Genomic DNA, 19,340 nt, shown 5'->3' with positions numbered 1-19,340 from the left:
ATCTTTTCAACCCTTCGCGAGAAATTTTGTCGCCTCTGCATCAGCGTTCGCGATGGAAAGCGCAGCAGTAGGGCTACTTGTGTCACGGGCGCGCTTGTGGGTGTCCGCCAGCACCCTCCAGGCATCGGGAAGAAAGAGGGGCAGGAATCTCGTCAAGTCATGGCTCAGAAGCAGCTGCCACAGTTTTCATCTCACTCGAGCGCAGACTACGTCACCGGTCACCGTGTGCTGTCGCAGCTGTTGATGGCACGCATGTGCCTCGAGCAGGCTGAGATGCTCGCTGTCATGCAGGCTCCCAAAGGCTGGTTTGAAGCGTGTCTACGGCACGTACTGGAGGAATTGGAGCGAATGTAGAAGGCGCCATGCTGGCCCATGACTCACTTCACTCACTGTGAAAGTTGGCGGGCTAGACTGAATTTAACTGAAATGCGGGTCGCTCCTTCCCAATTGCTTCGACGATAGTCGTTCCTTCCCAGCTGACCAGTGTGAAAGGCTGAGCCGCCGCCGATCTATAAAAGCCCACCCTCCCCTCGACCCTTCTTCCTCCTCGGCTTCAACTTCGACACACCTTTTTCGACAACCAGAAGAAGTCACAACCCAACAACAACACCAACACCACCACACACACATTCCCAGACCCCCTCAACATCATGTCTTCTTCCCAGACCGGTTACCAATTCCTCGGCAAGGTCGAGTACGCCGACACCATGCGAGAGGGCGTCAAGATCGCTCGCAAGGTGAAGCCAACGGCTGGCCGTCTCGACCTGTGGACGGACCAGTCGCAGCGAGCAGACAGCTACAAGGTCGGCCTCGCAGTGGCTTACAAGCGTCATGATGACAAGCACTGGCATGAGCATTTCACCTGCCTTGAGCCCGACTCCAAGATGAAGTCCTGGCCAGCGGAGTTGGAGGCGGTCGACTTCGGACTTGACCGTGGAAAGGGCTTGCTGCGCAGTGACGACCGGCAGATAGATCTCTACTGTGAGGTCAAGGGCGTGGTGGATCGCATTCGCGACTACCAGCCAGGTGACGGCGGCTGGGGCGAGGATGCTTGCGCGAGCATTCACCAATGCGTCCATGAGATTCAGCAAGGCAAGCACTGGACAGAGGCCGGTGTCCCCTGCGTGGTGAGGTTCACCCTCGTCAAGGCCCATGCTCACGAGCCCAAGAAGGGTGGCATCTCTGGTCGGCCCATCATGGGGAACTGTTGGGCCGACTATTGGGCCTCTTTCGCTGTAGACCGTGGTCTTTCGAAGAGAGTGGTTGTTGGCGATGAGGTTCTCCGCATGATTAGGACCATGATTGATGAGCGGGAGAAGGATGAGAAGAAGGCGCAGAAGGAGCAGGAGGAGAAGGCGCAGAAGGAGCAGGAGGAGGCTCTTGGTAAGTTTCTTGACCGTGATCCCCCTCCTATCATAGAACAAGATAACAGCAACCACAGCGATTCTAGACCAAGAAAATGCGGCTTTTCAGAGGGCGCTGGCCGCCGGAGAGGTCACCTACGAGGAGTATGTGACGAACGCATAGAGGACGAGGGAGGGGAGGGTGAGGGGAGGTTGAGGCGCACGATGGGGAGATTGGGCTTTTGCAGACGATGCACACAAATACCATTGCACATTATGACTCCCATGCAAAACTTCGCTACTTATGTGATGGTCAGCTCGACCGGCCATTGATCAAGGTCTGAAACCCATCACTCAGAGGACCATCGTCCGGTAAGCATCGCCATGCCTATTGCTCTCCCCACCTCTCTGAGCGTCTTCCATTCAACAGTCTCTCCATCATCTGCTTCCTCATGCCGCCCCTCTCACCCTTAGTGGCAGCAGGAAAACAGCCGGAGTCCAACAAATTACGTACATCTCGCCGCCACCGCCGAACCGAGCGCAACGAAGCGCCTCTCCCTCATATCAGGTATCAGCGCTACTTCTGTGCCAGCTCGATCCTCGCAGTCGTAGATAATTGCCACTTTCGCTAGCAGCGCAGGTAATATCAGTCTCCTGGCCTGGACCGAAAGCTCACTACTACTATGATGATAACACATCTCGTGCAAGGATTCCGCCAACAATACCACAAACACTTCAAGAGTAGCCATCGGGAATGACACCCCGCCAACCATAAAGTTCATACCGTTCTCGATCAGCTTCTCGCATCACTGTGCGGGATCGGCGGGCATGTTTGGCATGAATTTGGATGCAGTCGCCATGGTGGCCTGAAATTTTATGGCTGTGGACTTGTGTATTGAAAGGGATGCTGTTGATATGATACGGACATACCAGGATATAGATTGGGTTGACTGAGATTGGTGGAGTGATGTGGGAGATTTTCTAAGTGGTTCTAAGCAGATAGAGGTCGTTCCCGGCTGGAGATTGCAAACGTAAGAGAAACTCCGCTGTCACATTCGATAGCACCTCTTCATAGAGAAGTAGTTTCCAGAGGGCAAGTAACGTGAAGGCAGAGAGCACGAAGCAGAATATATACGGATAGTACGCGACGCTAAGCCCATATCGATCCCTCACAGTTGAGTGGCCGAACACTCAAGACACTCCATCAGAGGAATAATAACCACCCTGGCCAATTTCTTTCCTATCTGAGCTATCCCGATCCTCTCTTCTCGCTCTGTAGAAGCTGTAATTGAAGATACACATAGCACTAGAGCTGGGTCAAGGACTCGACAGCGCCTGCCATACGCCCCCCAAAGACGGCTATTCAAGCCATCGTCTATCCAATGCTGGAGATTCTATCGACGAGTTTCGCAAGAGGAGTCATCTTGTCAGCTCCTCTGTGCAAGACCCCATCATTCAACCCGGCCCAGCAATGGTTCCAGGCGCGGAAGGTTCGTCTTTAGATGCCGGACAATGGTATTCTGGAAGATCAACTGGAAATTGATCTTGCGGTAAGCCACGACCATGAAGTCCTAGAATGCCGGCTCAGGCATAATCAGCCCCTCAGCGGATTGTACGAGAACAGTTAGAGTTTCCCCTCCGGTAATTATCCACAGCGGATTTAAACGTTGCGATTGAGGTCCATTGGACCTTGAAGGCTTGTAGAGATAGCCAATACATAGCGTCGGGTGAGAGGGAAAAGCCGAATGGCTTAGTATCTTCATCTTCGGCCAGAATAGAAAAAGCGTTCCAGTCAGTTGCCTGGTCCGGCTGGATGTTCTCTTCGTCCCATCTCTCCGGGAGGAATACCCCGGTCTTATCATGGTCCATGTCCATGAGTTGCTGGACTAAAAAATATTTGATCGCCAGATTCGAGAATCGCCGTTCGACAAGCCTCCACGAGTCGGCAGTCTTGTATTCAAGGGCCACACGCTTCTCCAAGGCCGAACGCTTCTCGAAGACGCCTTCCACAAAAGCGAAATTGTGCGGTTGAGGGGCGTTTCTCGTCAAACGCTGGCCCAGCTTGATGTTATTGGCCTTCTCCTCGGCCATCTTGAAGCTGACGGTACCCGGGATATCTTCATCCAGCCTACAGAGTCCTCGTAGCCCTGCCCTTGTTCTTCTTCTTCTTGTTGGCCGACTCGGCAACCCGATCTGCCTTTTGTTGGAGAGTGGTCGGCAGGGCCTCCTTTATGAGGCTACAGCGGGTTGTTTGCTTTGTAGATCGATTAGGTTTAGCTTAGTTTGCTACCAGGTGGTGGTATTATAAAGCACCACCAGCAACCTTCACCAGTCGATCATCCTACTGCAAGAGTACGGCTGGAGATGATCTGGCAGTACTCTTACGTCGCGAACATCAGCAGACACCCTCGGCTGTTTACGTTCAGGGGCCTTCGGTCGATTATAAAGTTTACCGGGGATAAGCTCCTCATCGCTGCCACCATTCTTCTGCCTGCTTAGCTTCAGCCTCGGCCTCGTGTCTGGTGGGGATATGGCTTTCGAAGATGGCTTTATTAGTGGAATGGAATTGCCCTTTTCGGCAAGCGCTTTCGCTAGACCCTGGCCGTTTGCAGGGGGGGTTACTACTCAACGATCGGCGTGCCCGTGGTTTGCTACGTGGCTGTTCGAAGCTGCTTGTGGAGGGGTGGCATAAGAGGGAGAGGCGGGTCTATGGTCTCGCTCTTGGTGCACAGTGACGGCGCAATGCGTCCACGCCTGGCTGGTGCTGTTGACGAGTTCAGCTAATGTCGGTCGGGCTGGTTGACAGAGAGAAACTAACATGACTCGCCAGTGTATGACAGTGAGGAAGGTCAAAGGCAAGATAGCCACAAACAATGGATAGCTAGGTGGCGTTACATTTCTCCAAATCCCATGAAGTGCTGTCGTCCACTCGTAGGCTGGCAGTATATCGGATTACATGTTCGCTCTGAGTCTAAACGTCTTACCTGGGCCCACTCACCACCCTCCAAGAGAGATCCTATGGCAAGGATCTAATTTTGACTCCTGGAAATACTACAGCAACGGTGAGATATGAGGTAAGATAGTTCGATGTGAACGGGTGGAAGCGTCGCTTCGATGGCCAATCACGCAGGATGAATGCTATGCCAATGCATTCCCCGGCTCTACTTCCAACGAACCCTTTGCGAGTGACAAGAAACGGAGGAGGGTCATATATTATCCGTTGCGACAGCTTGCAATGAACCCATTACAAGCTACTTGTGTCTGTCCGGGGCTGTAGGCGTGTGCGGGGAACAAAGGCCGTGCGGGAATAAGTTGAAGGATTTGGCATTGAGTCTGGTGACTTGATTGGGTTAGTAAATATGCATTGATGGGTTTGCTCGAAATGACGTCGGGTTTTATACCTCGGGGAAACAGGCGTGGAGGGAAGAAAGTTTGCGACAGTTACACACGCCTCGCCGCAGGTCCCATCCGCGATGATTCGCTGTTTGGTGAGGACGGGCATGTCCCTGTCTACCACGGGCAGAGAGGGGGAGAAGCTGCAGGCACACGTGTGATGACACTTGCAACGCCTGCCTTGCATGTTTTGTATCACAGACACACAGAGGATGCCTCATGCAGTACTCTGTGGACATTCAACCTAGCGAGAAAGGCGGGGCAGTGATTGGGCGTGGGCTGCGTCAGAAAGGGCCGGTGGAATGCGGAGGGGGGCTAGCATGCAGCACAGCGCTCTCATTGGACTTTCGGGCGAAGGCATGGGTTGCTGGGGGATGAGCATTGGCTCCCTTGAGCCGTGCAGGCGCCGCGCCAAGGGGCGTGGGTTTGGGTGTGGGTGTGGGTGTGGGTGCTCGGCCGCCGGAGCCGCGACGACCGCGCCCTCGAGCAATTGGCGGCAAGTCGGAGAATGTTGAGGAGGAAGGACAGAGCAGAAGTCGATGAGTGGTGGGAGGCTGAGGGTGATGAGAGCTGATGAGCGGTTGATCGCTGCTAGGGCCTGATCATGACCCCGCGATTGCTGGGTTCCGCAGTTGGAGGAGCGTTGAGCGTTGCAGCTGCCGTAGGTAGCGCGCGGCCACACCAGCTTTCACGCGCCGCCCCTCCGCCCCTGACTGCCGCCTGCCGCTCCTGCTCTCTCACGCGTCCTGCTGCTCCGTTCCTTCCTCGCATTTCCAAGGTCCTCCCGCGCCCCACGCTCGGCGAATCTGCGGCCTCAGCTCAGGCCACTCTGGCTTCCCCGCTTGCGTCACTGCCTCAGCCCATACAAATTGTTTACTTGCAGGCCTGCCCCGCTCCACCGCTTTCTCCTCCAACTTCCACTGTTCCGAGCCTCTTCTCACCTCTGCACCCCTCTCAAATCTCTCACCATTCCTCTCCGCGCCAAAATCAACGAGTCCGCCAAAATGCCCAAGGTATGCTCGCTTTACTCTGACTTGCTGCCTTCCCTGTCACGATTCTCACGCGTTGCAGATCAAGGAGATTCTGTTCGACTGCGACAACACCCTCGTCCTGTCTGAGGAGCTGGCCTTTGAGGCCTGCGCCGAGCTTGCCAATGAGATCCTTGAGAAGAAAGGCATCTCGGACCGCTACACGGGCCCCTCGCTCCTGAAGGACTTCGTCGGCCAGAACTTCCGTGGCATGATGGTCTCCCTCACCAAGAAATACAACTTCGAGCTCGCCCCCGAAGAATTCGACGCCTACGTCGAGCGTGAGCTTGGCAAGGTCATCGAGAAGCTGGAGGCCAAGGCCCAGCCCTGCCCAGGCGTGCCCGAGGTTTTGGAGAAGCTGGCCGCCGAGAAGAAGTACGGCCTGGCCGTCGTCTCCTCGTCCGCTCTGTCCCGTGTCGAGGCCTCACTCCGCAAGGTCAAGATCGACCACTACTTCCCCGACGGCCACGTCTTCAGCGCTGCCTCTTCTCTCCCGAAGCCTACGTCGAAGCCTGACCCGGCCATCTACTTCCACGCCTGCAAGACCATCGGTGTCGACCCCAAGGAGTGTGTTGCCATCGAGGACAGCAGGAGCGGTGCTACTGCCGCCAAGAATGCCGGTATCCCTCTCATCGGCTACGTCGGTCCCTATGAGAAGGGTGAGGAGCAGGAGAGAATCGCCAAGATGCTCAAGGAGGAGTGTGGTGCTATCTACATCATGTACGACTGGAAGGAGTTCGATGAGGCCATGAAGAAGGTTGAGTCTTCATAGAGGCGGGCTGAATGAGACGTTGTGTGATGCGGTAGATTTAGAGATGCAAGCTATATGATAGACTTCGGCATCTTACAAGGACGCGAAGAGTGGAAGAAGGCCTCTGAGCCACGAAGAAATACTTTATGATATCATGGGTAGACGATATAAATGCAGACCCGAGTTTCTTTCGGGACATTCACTCCAGTCACTGGTATTTAAGTTCCGAACTCAAAGAACAACCGTATGGTTGACTAGCCCGGTTTAAGTTTGGAGCACATAGCGACTGATATTCTTAGATGCTGATCGGACTCTACAAAGGATCATACCCTACCTTGGATAACATACCTACCGCTCGTTGCGCTGCACTAGAGAAGAAGGCTTGGTTTTTGACTTGACTACAACGCTACGAACCGCTTAGGCCAGACATTTGAAACATCCAAATAATGATAACAGCGGGTATGTCTGGCTCTTCACTGGCCTCTGTCATGTTCTAACACTTCATGGAATAGCACACCCCCGGTCATGAAAGATAAAAAAAAAAAAACCTGAAACGCGTACTTGTCATGGTCTACAACCATGTTGCTTGCTAGACCAACGTCGTTACCTTCCCATACAAGCGACGTAAGCCTAGTCTGACCATACTAACCCGTGCGAGCTCCCTCCGAACCCATCCGACGTACTACGCCAACGACCTCTCCGAGACAGCGAGGCCAACCCCCAAGCCGTATATTTCACCTTGATTACGACATCATGAGTGGCCCAGCTGGATATCTCCCCAGAGCACTGCAAAGCATCCATGCTCGTTTCTCCCCTCCAAAAGCGTGGTAACTTCGAAACCATATGCCTGATAGGCAGGCACTCTATGTTTTCCGTCTCGTTGCAAGTGGGCCTGAGGAGACACGACACGACACCGGACGAATAGATTATGGACGAAGCCTCCGGGTGTGACTTGAGTAAAGAAGCAGCGGTTAGGCTATGGCTACTCTCTGGTTGGCCAACCACATTTTTCGACCATTCCTTTTTTCCCCCTCTTTTTCCCCCCACCTTCATATTCGGTAGTTGTCTTCACCCCATTGCCACGAAGCCATTCGTGACATCATCGATATCGCCGACCGACCGACCGAACGACCATGCTACGCGCGCGCGCGCGCGCGCGTGTGTGTGTGTGGCAACGGCCGATGGTCATGAGACACCGCTTATGTGTCTTTGTCTCAAACGCGGGAGGTGAGGTACCGAGGGACCTTTGAGGAGAAAGCCGAGAGACTGTCACACATAGAAGGAGCCCTAAAGAAAAGAGGCCGAGACAAAAGTATGTGGACTTCACAAATGACGTAGAGTAGTATATCTTACGTGAGACCGGTGTTGCGCGTAGAAGTGTGTGTATGTAGGAAGTCTAAGATTTTCATTCTCGTTGCTCATAACACAGGGAGATAAGAACCGAAAGAAGTAGTAAAAGAAGAAGAGAAAGAAAAGGCTATACATATACACATAGCTTAGAACCATGAAGCCGTCATCCCTACCAAGAAACCCAAATTTACCTCCCGATTACCCCCTTTTAAAATCACACACTACCTGTTACCAGCGTTCAGCAACTCTTCCTTATGCGTCCCCGCCCTCGGCGCGCCATTGTTCGGCGTCGCGCTGCACGTCACGGCCTCCGTCTGGCCATTCGCGGCGCGCAGCTCCGGCCGCAGCGCCATGCCGTTGTGGCAGCCGTTGAAGCGCAAGCCCGCGATGCCCTCGTAGCCGCGCACGCCCGTCGCCATCTCGAGGCGGCGGGCCAAGTCGTGCGAGACCTCGCGGAAGATGGCGATCTGGCGCTTGATGATCTCCTCGCGGCGGCACGTCGACATGTGGCCGGCGACGTTGCCAATGAAGCGGTTGCGGGCGCCCTCGTCCCAGACGCGCTCCCACAGCGCGCGCGGCGCGACGAAGTCCTCGGGACGGATCTCGGACAGGAACGTGACGGCCTCGCCGACGAAGTGGCCGTGCGTCTTGTTGAGGTCGATGGTGCGCTGGCGGAAGGCGATGGGTTGGATGGACGAGAGGTAGGGCGGGCGGCTGCCCTGGTTGTAGAAGGCCATACCGCCGTCGCGCTGGAAGTTGGCCATGCGGTACGGCACGCGCGGTGCGTTGACGGGCAGCTGCTGGTAGTTGACGCCGATGCGGTGGCGGTGCGTGTCCGGGTACGAGAACAGGCGGGACTGCAGGACGGGGTCGGCCGTGGGCTCGACGCCCGGCGGCATGTGCGACGGGTTGAAGGCCGACTGCTCGATCTCGGCGAAGTAGTTTTTGGCGTTCTCGTTGAGGAAGAACTCGCCATACTTACGGAGCGGGTAGTCGGCCTGCGGCCAGACGTGGGTGAGGTCGAAGACGTTGATCTTCTTGTGCTCCCACGCGTCCTCGGCCTGCTTGGGCGTCATGGTCTGCACGTAGCAGTCCCAGCCCGGGTAGTTGCCTTCCTCGATGGCGTAGTACAGGTCCTTCTGCGAGTGGTCGGGCGACTTGGTGCCGGCCTCCTCCTGCGTGAGGAACTTGTTGCCCTGCCTCGACTTGAAGTGGAATTGGGCGTAGACCCAGTCGCCCTTGGCGTTGACGAGCTTCATGGTGTGGCCCGAGTAGCCATTCATGAAGCGGTAGCCGTCGGGGATGCCGCGGTCGCCCATGAGGATCATGACCTGGTGGACGGACTCGGGGTTCTGGGAGAGATAGTCCCAGAACATAGTCGAGTCATCGCCGCCGCCGAGGTTGGTCGCCGGGTCACGCTTCTGCGTGTGGATGAAATGGGGAAACTTGGCCGGGTCGCGCAGGAAGAAGACGGGGGTGTTGTTGGCGACCATGTCCCAGTTGCCCTCGTCGGTGCGGAACTTGACGGCGAAGCCACGCGGGTCGCGGGCGCAGTCGGGCGAGCCGCGCTCACCGCCGACGGTGGAGAAGCGAACGGTGATGGGGCATTGCTTGCCTTGCTTGAAAATGTCGGCGCATGAGAGGTCGTCGAGTGGGGCCGTGGTCCTATAGAAACCGTGCGCGCCGCTGCCCTTGGCGTGGACGACGCGCTCGGGGATGCGCTCGCGGTCGAAGTGCGAGAGCAGGTCTACAAGGTGGAAGTCCTGGAGCAGCAACGGGCCGTTCTCGCCGCAGCGCTGGGTCTCGTAGGGGTGGGGGTAGGGGGCGCCATTGCTGGTGGTGTAGAGCGTGTCTTCGGAAGTGGCGTTGCGGTCGTCTGTGTTTGGTCAGCCGAAATTTGTGCCGTGGATTTTTGGGGCAGGCGTCGCCGACCATTGTAATCTCTGTAGATGTCGCCGTTCTTGCGGCCATCCGCTGCGTGCATCTGCACAGCCGTCAATGAGGCGCTCTCAAGGGAAGCCGGGAGGAAACTGACCTGGTAGCCGGGGGCCATCTTGACTTTTGTGCTGATTTGCAGCAACTAATGAGATCTGAAGGGAAAGAAACAGCCTCAGACGAGGGGATGGGGGCGTGGTGAAAGAGGCAAGAGCAGAAGCTTGAGAAAAAGAAGCCACGAGCGGCCTCCATTTTATATAGCTTCAGTGTTGCCTCTTGATGCATGACGGCAACCCGCCAACCCTGTCGCAGTTCGAGCGGCAGGCTCGAGTGCTGCGGGGCGAAGGGCATCAGCTCAGCAGCGCGCTCTCGACCGACGCCGCGCAGCCAATGGCGCACAGGAGCATTACTCACTCGGGGCGCTCTCGAAGGCTTCGGTGTTCCGATGGCTGTGCCGATTGTTCACCGCGTCCGGCGCCCAAGCTCCAGATGCGCCCCACCACTTGCAAAAATCGGTGACGTCGCCCGCTCGCCGGGGGTCTTTTTTCCCAATCCATTTCTCCTCGTCGCACGGCGAGCCCGGGCCCGCGACATGTCTCGGAGCCGTCAGATGCACCGAAGGCTTCTTCCCGTCTGGACCCGCGTGCTGACTTACTGCAATGGTCCAGCCGGCTGTCCCGATGCAGTTAGTCAGCTGCTTCCCTGCGCTTCTCATTCGTGCCTCAACACCTCATCGCCGCATCGCCAGCCCACCGCCATGGCACGAGACAAGACAACTCCGCATCTCCCCCGCATGCCAGCTCATCTCCACTCATTGATTGTCATATCCCCGCACTCCATGCTATTCAGCTATGTATTCCCGCAAGAATGGTCAAGTGTCCATTTGCGGGGCTCGGATGGTCCAAGTTTCCGTAACCTGTTGTGATGTCCTTAGAATGCCATCCCCGTGCCCATCTCCCCGCCACCATCAAATGGGCCCATATCCCACACATTACCCACTTCCATCGGCAGAAACCCGCCGAACACGTCCATCCCCGTCAACTGGCCCTGGCTGACCGCGAACTCTCCGATGGTGTTCAAGTCGGTCCAGGTGAAGTCGCCGATGCCCTCGACATTTGCGTTGTTTGCGTTTGCCATTGGGCTCTCGCCCATGCTGGTACCGCTGCCGGCCTGTGACGATGCCGCAGGCGTGGCATGCGCCAACCCCCCTGCCGTGGCGGCATCGCCAAAGTGGCTGTTGCGGTGTCCTCCGACGTGATTGCCTCTGCTACCGCGGGCAGGTGGCTTGTGGTTGTCGGCCTTCTCCCAAAGCAGCTTGAGCAGTTGCGAGTAGCGGCTTCCGAGGTGCTGCATCCCCACTGCCGAGCGTTGTAGTCGGTCAATCGTCTCGTCGATCATGCGCCTGATTCCTCGCTCTTCCTCGCCTTCGATCACGCCGACAATCTTCGCTCGGAATAGGAAGACTCCCGAGTACACCAGGTACAGGAAGAAGCGGAGAGGCATGAACCGGAGGGCCTTTTCTGGGTCGATGAAGTTGTTGCAAGTCGTCAAGATTGCCTTTGCTGCATCGAGGCCTTCGTATATAAAGCGTGCATCTCCGACAGCCCCGACGTTGTTCTAAAGCCGACGAATTAGCGTACTGTGCCTGGTTTACTCTTCCTGCGCGGGTAGTCGAAACAACCATCCAGATGGAGATGCAAATTTAGTAACTGTAAAAATGTATCCGGATATAGAATTTCACTATCCACCTAAGTAGAATGTGCCGGACCCTAGTCGTACTTACATAAAACAGCCGGGACGGCGATTGGGGGATCATCGGGCTTGTCGCAGAAGTTCGCTCTTCCGCCAGTGTGCTTTGTACTCTGCGCACCGTCGCCTGGAATGCAAATGCGTTCACGTAGAGTCTGGACCGCACGCCAACCGTCAGCTCTTGGAGTGCCATGAGTTTGGTATGGTGGCCTACCGCAGGTAGTTGTAAGACATCAGAAGCATGGCTTTCAAATTTGGCGAGCACGTCAACGTGCCCCAGACTGCATTCCAGCTGTAGCTGGCTGCGCGGAAGTCATCAATGAATTTGATGTAAGATCCGCTCAGGTGGGAGCGGAACGAGGTGCCAACATTGGAATATAGAACGTCATGCACATTGCTGAAAAGGGAGGTCAGCTCGAGTGTTGCCTGTGTTTGGATTAGCAGGTTAATTCCGTCTCAAGACGGACTGCCTACTTGGAATATGGATGCGTAGTCCTCGTCGTTCGGGGTTTGCGGTAACAGAGAGGGGTAGTGTTCGCGGCGAAGACTGGTTAGCGGACCAGGTCCTCGCGACCAGAATGCCTTGCCGATCCTGATGGAAATGGTTCGATCTGCTATGTAGCAGGCTTCAAGGGCAATCAGCCTCGTTGTGCAAACACATCATAATCCGACTTGTGGGTGGGAATAGAACATACCCGTCCAGACCAAAAGCTTGCGACTAAACTGTGGGTCTTTGCCGTCATCCGTTACCTTGAAGGAATACTTCTCCAAGCCGATGAAGTAGGCCAGCCTGAGGGCTAGTCCGCTGGAATTCCAGGCTTCACGGTCCTCTTCACCCTTGCCAACTTTCCCGGACTGGGCTCTCTGCGTGAAAGGGGCCCACTCGGCGAGCAACAGCAACCCTTCCACTGCATCAACATCGCCAGGGCCACCAGCAGCGAGATCCGAGATCATGCTCTTCATGTGGTCCGCGCAGATTTCGTACATGTGTGTTTCCTCCACAAGGTCTTTCGATGCGATGACGAGAATAGCCGTCAGCAGATGTGGCTCCTTATGGGCTATCTCGTGGAGCCGAGCCAGGTCGAATACATGCGGGGGCGCAAGAGGGTAGTATGGATGGTATAGATTACGGTAGCGCTGGATGAGCTGGACGATCTGGTTCACTGAGAGCTTGCCATCAGCGAGCAGCCGATATGGTGATGCCCGCAAGCCCGGGTCGACTGGCCGCGCAAAGCTCTGTCGATCCTGCACAGCAGCGGGCGTGTCTTCCTCGGCCACGCGAGCCAGGATTCCCAGAGCATCTGAGGGATTCTGAAGGTTGTCAAACTCCATAGGAGTCGTGCCGGTGCCTTGGGCCGACGTTTCTTCTTGAGTCGGTCGAGGAGGATTTGGCTCGAGGCTCGGGAAGTTCAACCGCTGAGCCAGCGGTGGTGTGGTGGTAGTGCCCATGTTTCCGAGGCCGTGGAAGGCTACATTATCGCCAGGAACAGAGAAGGCGCTTGTGAGGTTGCGTGTGGCGCCGATGCTGTCAGTAAGCGTTTTCCTTCTTACTCGCCGGCCACCGCGGTTGGAGCCTCCAAGGACACATTCAAGGTTCTGAGCTTTGCACCGCTCGCACGGGAGCTTCGGTTTGTCGTTCTCATACTCACTGCTCGCAGTGTTAGTCTACCGGAAATAAGACAGCGCGGGACGCGGGGTATGAGCGGCGGCCGGTGTATGGGAGTTGGCCTGAGGGCCGAGCAGCGAGTGCAACGAAGTCCGGGCGCCCCCTCGTTCCCGAGCGAGAGTCTGGGCTTCGGCATTCAAGAAAGGCGTGCAGTGGTGATACTGGCGACGCCTGTCGGCTTTTGCGACTCGCTCGCGATTGGGCCGACGGGTTGTTGCACGGTGGGACTCACAGGTGGCAGCGGCTCTTTCGCTTCCTGCAGGTCAGGCAAGCAATGGTAGTGCGCTTAGACTTAGCGTCGCTACTGTCGGCGGTCCTCGCGGGAGATGAGGGCTCCGGCGGAGGCGGCGGCGGCGGTGGTGCTTGCATGATGGTGGAGACCGAGTTCGCGGAGAGGGAAACGTGAGATGCAGATGCCGACGACGAGCGCTGCTCAATTGCCGAAGGAGCCCCGTCCGTGCGCACCGATACCCCGCCCGGCGAGAGACGCTAGGTAGCTTGCCGTGCAGTTAGCTCCGTCACGTACGAAACTCAAGCCTGCGTCACATTTCTCATAAAGTCTGTACTGACCCCGGCTCATTTGCCAGTCGAACGAGCAATCCCAACACGTACAGACTGAGCAACCATGTCTGCCGAGAATGACTTGAAGGGCCGCGTGGCTCTCATCACTGGAGCCTCTGGAGGGTATGTTGCGGTGTAGATTCGCTTGCATTATGTTTCCTGGTGTAATAACAGGCCTACAGGATAGGCGGGGCTTGCGCTCGCAAACTGGCCCCGTACGGAATCGATCTGGCCCTCACATACTCATCGAGCAAGGCGGCCATTGACGAGCTAGTTGCCCAGCTCCAGAAGGAATTTCCTTCTGTGAAAATCACTACTCATCAGGCCGACCTCTCCGACACCGAGCAGACGCTCGCATTATGTGAGGAGGCCGCCAAGGCCCATGGAAAACCCATTTCCATCCTCGTCAGGTAAGCAGCATGCGTGTCAGGTACTGATGTTATCACTGACATTGTACAGCAATGCTGGGAGAGGAAAGCGTTATCCCCAGATCTGGGACATCCCGGTCGATGAGTTTGATCTGACGATTGCTACGAACCTCAAAGCCTCTTTTCTGCTGTGTAAGGGCGTTGCTGAGGGCATGAGAGATCAGAAATGGGGGCGAATTGTCTTCATTTCGAGCATTGCCGCCTATGGCGCTGGTATGTCGTCACGCACTCGACTTGACAGAAATTACTACTGACAGCCATCAAAGGAGTTAACGGTGCGCATTACGCTGCAAGCAAAGGTGGTCAGCTTGGCATGATGAAGAACTTGAGCACGAGGCTCGCTGAGCATGGCATTACCGTCAACGACGTAGCACCGGCAATGATTGGTGATACTGGCATGTTCCCTTCCACGGACACCGTCCCCGGTGTTGTCGACACCATTCCGGTGGGAAGGCTTGGGAAACCAGGTAAGGGTGTTATCCAACGGTTCGAGCTGGAGAGTCGCTGACCGGCCGTAGACGAGGTGGCAAACGCAGTCGAGATGTTTGTGAAGACTCCTTACTGTACCGGGCAGAGCGTGGTAGTTGCTGGTGGACTCATGCACAAGTAGGGCGAGTACCCGGAAGAGGAGCAACATCAGATACAAGCGATTCGCAGTAAATGAATGATACCCAGTTGAGCTATTGCGATCTCGCGGCATGAAACCAAATGTTGTAGAATACCACGTTCAGCCGGACTTGTACACTATCTCTCATTTTTGGGTACAGTACGTGTGGGCATGGTTGGGTCTCGATTGTGAAGGCGTAGTGGCAGGTCTGCCTCAGAATCAGACTGATGATTGTAAACCTCGGGCAAGCGCACATTGTTGATTTTCTCGGATTGAAGATCAAGGCAATGCTTCGACGAAGTGGTGAAAGAGTCGCCACGGCCGAGATTTCTGCTACCGTCTACGTATCCATTTCTTGAAGATTCCCACGGATTGTAGGTCAACTCCAAATACATGTCCACATAGCTGAGAAAGGGCGGTGTTCCATCGCGATTTTGCTGTGTGGAAGCACAATCAAGCTTTTGGTGTTTCCGGGATCCGGTATCACGACCTGGAGGAAGTGCCGACGAGACATCTAAGCCTGGAGCTTGGCGGCGCGGGGATTCCCCAGGGCTTAGAGTGCTGTTCAAATGCCGACCATCTTCAACACTTCCAGACCTCGTCCTCTTCACCCCCACGTGAGATTTCCGTGCGTCACGGCATCCACTTCGAGCAAGTTGCGGCGCAGGACGAAAAGGGAGATGTGGACCGAGTTCGCGTGACCTGGTGCCGTCTGCGGGCCGAGTGATTCGCTTCATGGCTCAGGATTCAGATATAGCCGGATGTCGCAAGGCTCCGGGGACGCTGGGGCTGATTGATTGGGGCCGTGTGGGAGGAAAGTCTGGGGGGAGTTTGTCCGCGGAAGCGGCCGAGCGGCATTTGGTCTCGGCCAATGACGTGTTGGTCCCTGACCCCGCGAATGCTTTCCCGATTGACGCGCCCTTGCCAAGTAGGCATCGCGGGGCTCGTCCCGCAAGACATTCCGCTCGAATAAATAGTCCGCCTTTTCCGACTCGCAACGCGCCGCCCGTACTTTTCCTGCTTGCAATTGCTCTTCTCTTACCCAAAATGCCTCAACAAGCCCTTCTCATTGGCGACATCACCCACGCTCGCAAGGAGTGGCAGGATTGCTCCTCGTTCATAGAGCTCCTGGTAGGCCCAGCATGTGACAGCTCGGCACCCAGCTGCTAACAAGTCACTAAACAGGAATTCCCGACTGGCACGCGCGAGGACTTCCTTTCCAATCTAAAGGGCGGCAAGTACGACAATGTCGTCGCCATTTACCGCAGCAACGACTCCACCAAGGTACGCCGAGTACAACACAAGCGATCTTGGGAATCGGCGCTGATAGCTGTATAGTTCACCGGCCCTTTCAACTCAGAGCTGGTCCAGGCACTACCAAGCAGCCTGAAATATGTTTGCCACAATGGCGCTGGATACGACAACATTGATATCGCCGCATGCACTGCAAAGGGTATGCCCCCCATCGACAATGAAGGATAACCATTGCTGATTCGTGGTCCAGGCATTTCTGTTGCCAACACGCCGCAAGCCGTCGACGACGCAACAGCAGACGTAGCTCTCTTCCTCCTCCTTGGTGCTCTTCGCCGAATCACCATTCCCTTCACCGCCGTGCGCCAGAGTAAGAACACCCGCAGGACTGGTATCTTCAGGATGCTGACAACACGCAGACCAGTGGAGAGGCTCTGGATTCGGCCTTGGCCATGACCCGCGCCAGAAAACTTTGGGCATCCTTGGAATGGGCGGCATCGGACGAGCTGTTGCAGTGCGTGCTGCAGCGTTTGGCATGAAGATCCAATACCACAACCGCTCGCGTCTCCCGGAGAGCACCGAGGCCGCCGCCGGCAACGCCAAGTACGTTTCTTTCGACGAACTTCTCAACACCTCGGACGTTATCAGCTTGAACCTTGGCCTGAGCGCCGCGACAAGACACATCATTGGCCCCAAGGAGTTCGCCAAGATGAAGGATGGTGTTGTCATCGTGAACACGGCCAGAGGACCCGTCATGGATGAGGCGGCGCTGGTCGATGCTCTGGACTCTGGAAAAGTGTGGAGTGCTGGCCTGGATGTGTTCGAAGAGGAGCCGAAGATTCACCCTGGACTGTTGAAGAATGAGAATGTTGTGCTGTTGCCTCACATCGGAACCGCAACCTTCGAGACTCAGGTATGTTCGCAATTGCCGCCTGAACAAGCACTTTCACTGACCACTCCATCAATAGCGCGATATGGAGCTTCTGGTGCTGGAGAACCTGAGGTTAGGCGTGCAGCAGGGTACCTTGAAGACCCAAGTCCCCGAACAACGCAAGTGATTCCCTCTAGAGCAAGATTTAGACAACAAATATATGTAATCCGACATTTCGCCTTGACAAACGTACCATCATAAGCAGGTCGGAACTGAGAGGGGAGGATGCCATTGGGGTCTAAGTGAGCCATGGTAGTGTTGTGCGCCGATCGGGGCCGTTTCTCATACTAGAATCGAAGCTTAGGTGGATATCCGGAAGCGCCAGGTGGCTTCAGGCCTCAAACCCGAATCTGCTGCCTTCGGCGGATGGATGGCAGCAATCATGATCCTTAGGCTATCGGCGCAATTCGTGTTGAGACAAGCGGCTTCGTTGGCTTTTAAATGGCAAAGGGACGCCGGGCGGTCTGGGCCAAGGAAGCGAGAGGGCTTGTGGAGCGTGGTCGGTGATAGGGTAGAAGATAGATAGTCGTGGCCGCACAGACGCCTCGGCCCCACGCCAAGTTTGCTTTGCCGCAGCTGGGCCGGCGACACAGACGACCTTCCAGGTTGTTCGACCGCCGCCTCACGCCGTTCCTCCATCCCCGACCTTCCCTTCCCGACCGCCAACGCAAGCTCAAGCCATCGACTGGTGGCTCCAGAGGTCGCAGCGACCATGGCCAATTTCCTCAACAACATCCTCGGCTCCAAGGCCTCGCCCTCGGCCGCCGCTGGCGATGCCGGTACGTCAGCTTGCAGCAGCGCAGCTCGCTATACTCTCTCGTCAGCCATTGAAGGCTAACCCCCAGACCCCAGACTTCGCCGACTTCGCGGGCGCTCCCGACCCCAGCCCGGCTTCTATTTCGCCCTCTAGCGTGATCGGTGACGCTGCTCAGGACGCCTTCGCGACCGGCGCCGCCACCGTGCCCTACACCAAGTGGTACCGCGTCTGGGAGCGCACCACCCTCGCCGATTTCTACCAGGAGGCCTTCATCCTGCCAGTGATCATAGTCATTGTCCTTCTGCATGTCTGGGGCACCAAGGCGAACAGGCGCAAGGCCCAAGCCTTCGTCAAGGCCCACTCGCCCCTCCTGCGCCAGGAATTCGCCAGCGTCGGCTACTCTGGCCGCAAGGCCCCGACCGTCGACGATGTCCAGGCCAGCGGTCTCGCGAAGCTCAGCGCCGAGGAGCTTGGAAGTGAGAACGAGGCGCTGAAGGAGGTCTCGGCCAATGAGTACTCGGTCTACGCTACCGGCCGCCAGAACGCAGCTTTCATTGACATCAAGCTGTCGCTGCTGAAGCGCTACAACCCCCTGATCCGCTACGGCGAGCAAATCCTCGGCCTGTTCTTTGAGACTATGCCTGCCCCCGTTGAGCGCGTTGAGGCCACCATCTACGCCTTTGACGGCAGGGAGAGCCAGCTCATCCCCAACGCTGGCAAGGTTTCGAACTCGACTTTCGATGGCTTCGTGTGGGCTGTTGTCCACAAGAACCTGATGAAGACTCTGAGGGACGACCGTTACGATCTTTCCCTCACGTCCACCAAGGATCACCCCAAGCTTCCCATATCGTACACTGTCATGAGCGAGAGCGCTGAGATCACCGAGGCTCTCTTGACCCCGGCACTTGTGAAGGCCATCGAGGAATCTGGTGACGCGCTTGAGGCCATTGTCGTGTCCGACCAGCCAATGGACCAACCGAAGAAGTAAGCGAAGACCAGCAGTTCCTGTTTTGAGGCCTGTTTTACTAATCGCGTCGCGACAGGCTTGACGACACCGTTTCTCGCAAGCGCGTCTCTCTGTCTTTCTCCCTGCCGTCCAACGACGATTACTCCCACGTTCAGCCTCTGTTCCAGCACTTCCTGCGCATGCCCGACCAGCTCGTCAACGTCGCCCACTTCCGGCCCGAGGCCCTGCGCCGCGTCAAGCAGACGCGTGAGGATGAGATTCGCAAGATCAAGAAGGCCGACGAGGAGGGCAAGGCGGAGGAAAGGAAGCTGGAGGCCGACAAGGCCAAGAGGGCTGAGCGCGACAGGAAGCTCAAGAACCTGAGCGCCGATGAGCAGAGGAAATACCTCGAGAAGGAGAGGGAGAAGGATCTCCGCAGGAGCCAGAGGAAGAGGGTCCAGAGGGCATAGAGGGCCATTGGGCTATTTTCATGTCCTGGTGCCGCTCGTTCCTACAAAATGTGGATGTGGCGGCCAAGTCTTTTATAATATTGACATTGAAAAGTTTAGATGCCCCACCCGTTACGGCTGTGAAAAGCAATTTTTAACGGCTTCTCTTCGTATGGAGTTCTATAAAGCGTCTGA

The 19,340-nt window shown here is 56.3% G+C and overlaps 7 protein-coding genes across 7 annotated transcripts; 5 read left to right on the top strand and 2 right to left on the bottom strand.

Moving 5' to 3' along the window:
- Window positions 1-650: 650 nt before the first annotated feature.
- Window positions 651-1,527, top strand: SLS55_007416 (uncharacterized protein; the record flags this gene model as incomplete). Its single annotated transcript, XM_066778835.1, has 2 exons — window positions 651-1,383; window positions 1,442-1,527. 2 exons carry the CDS (start codon window positions 651-653, stop codon window positions 1,525-1,527), a joined length of 819 nt encoding a protein of 272 aa, XP_066631272.1.
- A 4,213-nt stretch (window positions 1,528-5,740) lies between these two features.
- SLS55_007415 (uncharacterized protein) lies at window positions 5,741-6,536 on the top strand (the record flags this gene model as incomplete). The annotated part of the gene is made up of 2 exons (XM_066778834.1): window positions 5,741-5,749; window positions 5,808-6,536. The coding sequence occupies 2 exons, from the start codon at window positions 5,741-5,743 to the stop codon at window positions 6,534-6,536; spliced, it is 738 nt and encodes a 245-aa protein (XP_066631271.1).
- A 1,550-nt stretch (window positions 6,537-8,086) lies between these two features.
- On the bottom strand, window positions 8,087-9,918 carry SLS55_007414 (uncharacterized protein; the record flags this gene model as incomplete). Its single annotated transcript, XM_066778833.1, has 2 exons — window positions 8,087-9,741; window positions 9,798-9,918. The coding sequence occupies 2 exons, from the start codon at window positions 9,916-9,918 to the stop codon at window positions 8,087-8,089; spliced, it is 1,776 nt and encodes a 591-aa protein (XP_066631270.1).
- An 812-nt stretch (window positions 9,919-10,730) lies between these two features.
- Window positions 10,731-13,584, bottom strand: SLS55_007413 (uncharacterized protein; the record flags this gene model as incomplete). Its single annotated transcript, XM_066778832.1, has 6 exons — window positions 10,731-11,417; window positions 11,671-11,704; window positions 11,764-11,975; window positions 12,024-12,163; window positions 12,245-13,197; window positions 13,448-13,584. The coding sequence occupies 6 exons, from the start codon at window positions 13,582-13,584 to the stop codon at window positions 10,731-10,733; spliced, it is 2,163 nt and encodes a 720-aa protein (XP_066631269.1).
- Window positions 13,585-13,840: 256 nt separating this feature from the next.
- On the top strand, window positions 13,841-14,814 carry SLS55_007412 (uncharacterized protein; the record flags this gene model as incomplete). The annotated part of the gene is given in 5 exon segments (XM_066778831.1): window positions 13,841-13,899; window positions 13,959-14,186; window positions 14,236-14,417; window positions 14,471-14,704; window positions 14,723-14,814. 5 exon segments carry the CDS (start codon window positions 13,841-13,843, stop codon window positions 14,812-14,814), a joined length of 795 nt encoding a protein of 264 aa, XP_066631268.1.
- Window positions 14,815-15,858: 1,044 nt separating this feature from the next.
- On the top strand, window positions 15,859-17,120 carry SLS55_007411 (uncharacterized protein; the record flags this gene model as incomplete). Its single annotated transcript, XM_066778830.1, has 6 exons — window positions 15,859-15,942; window positions 15,997-16,095; window positions 16,150-16,264; window positions 16,316-16,432; window positions 16,482-16,975; window positions 17,031-17,120. The coding sequence occupies 6 exons, from the start codon at window positions 15,859-15,861 to the stop codon at window positions 17,118-17,120; spliced, it is 999 nt and encodes a 332-aa protein (XP_066631267.1).
- A 585-nt stretch (window positions 17,121-17,705) lies between these two features.
- On the top strand, window positions 17,706-19,166 carry SLS55_007410 (uncharacterized protein; the record flags this gene model as incomplete). Its single annotated transcript, XM_066778829.1, has 3 exons — window positions 17,706-17,772; window positions 17,846-18,734; window positions 18,794-19,166. 3 exons carry the CDS (start codon window positions 17,706-17,708, stop codon window positions 19,164-19,166), a joined length of 1,329 nt encoding a protein of 442 aa, XP_066631266.1.
- Between the last annotated feature and the right edge of the window lie 174 nt (window positions 19,167-19,340).

Source organism: Diplodia seriata (assembly GCF_021436955.1).
Source record: "Diplodia seriata strain FDS-637 chromosome Unknown scaffold_7, whole genome shotgun sequence".
NCBI classification, from domain to species: domain Eukaryota; kingdom Fungi; phylum Ascomycota; class Dothideomycetes; order Botryosphaeriales; family Botryosphaeriaceae; genus Diplodia; species Diplodia seriata.
Note: the sequence above shows the minus strand (reverse complement) of the source record. Positions and strands in the feature narration are given on the sequence as shown.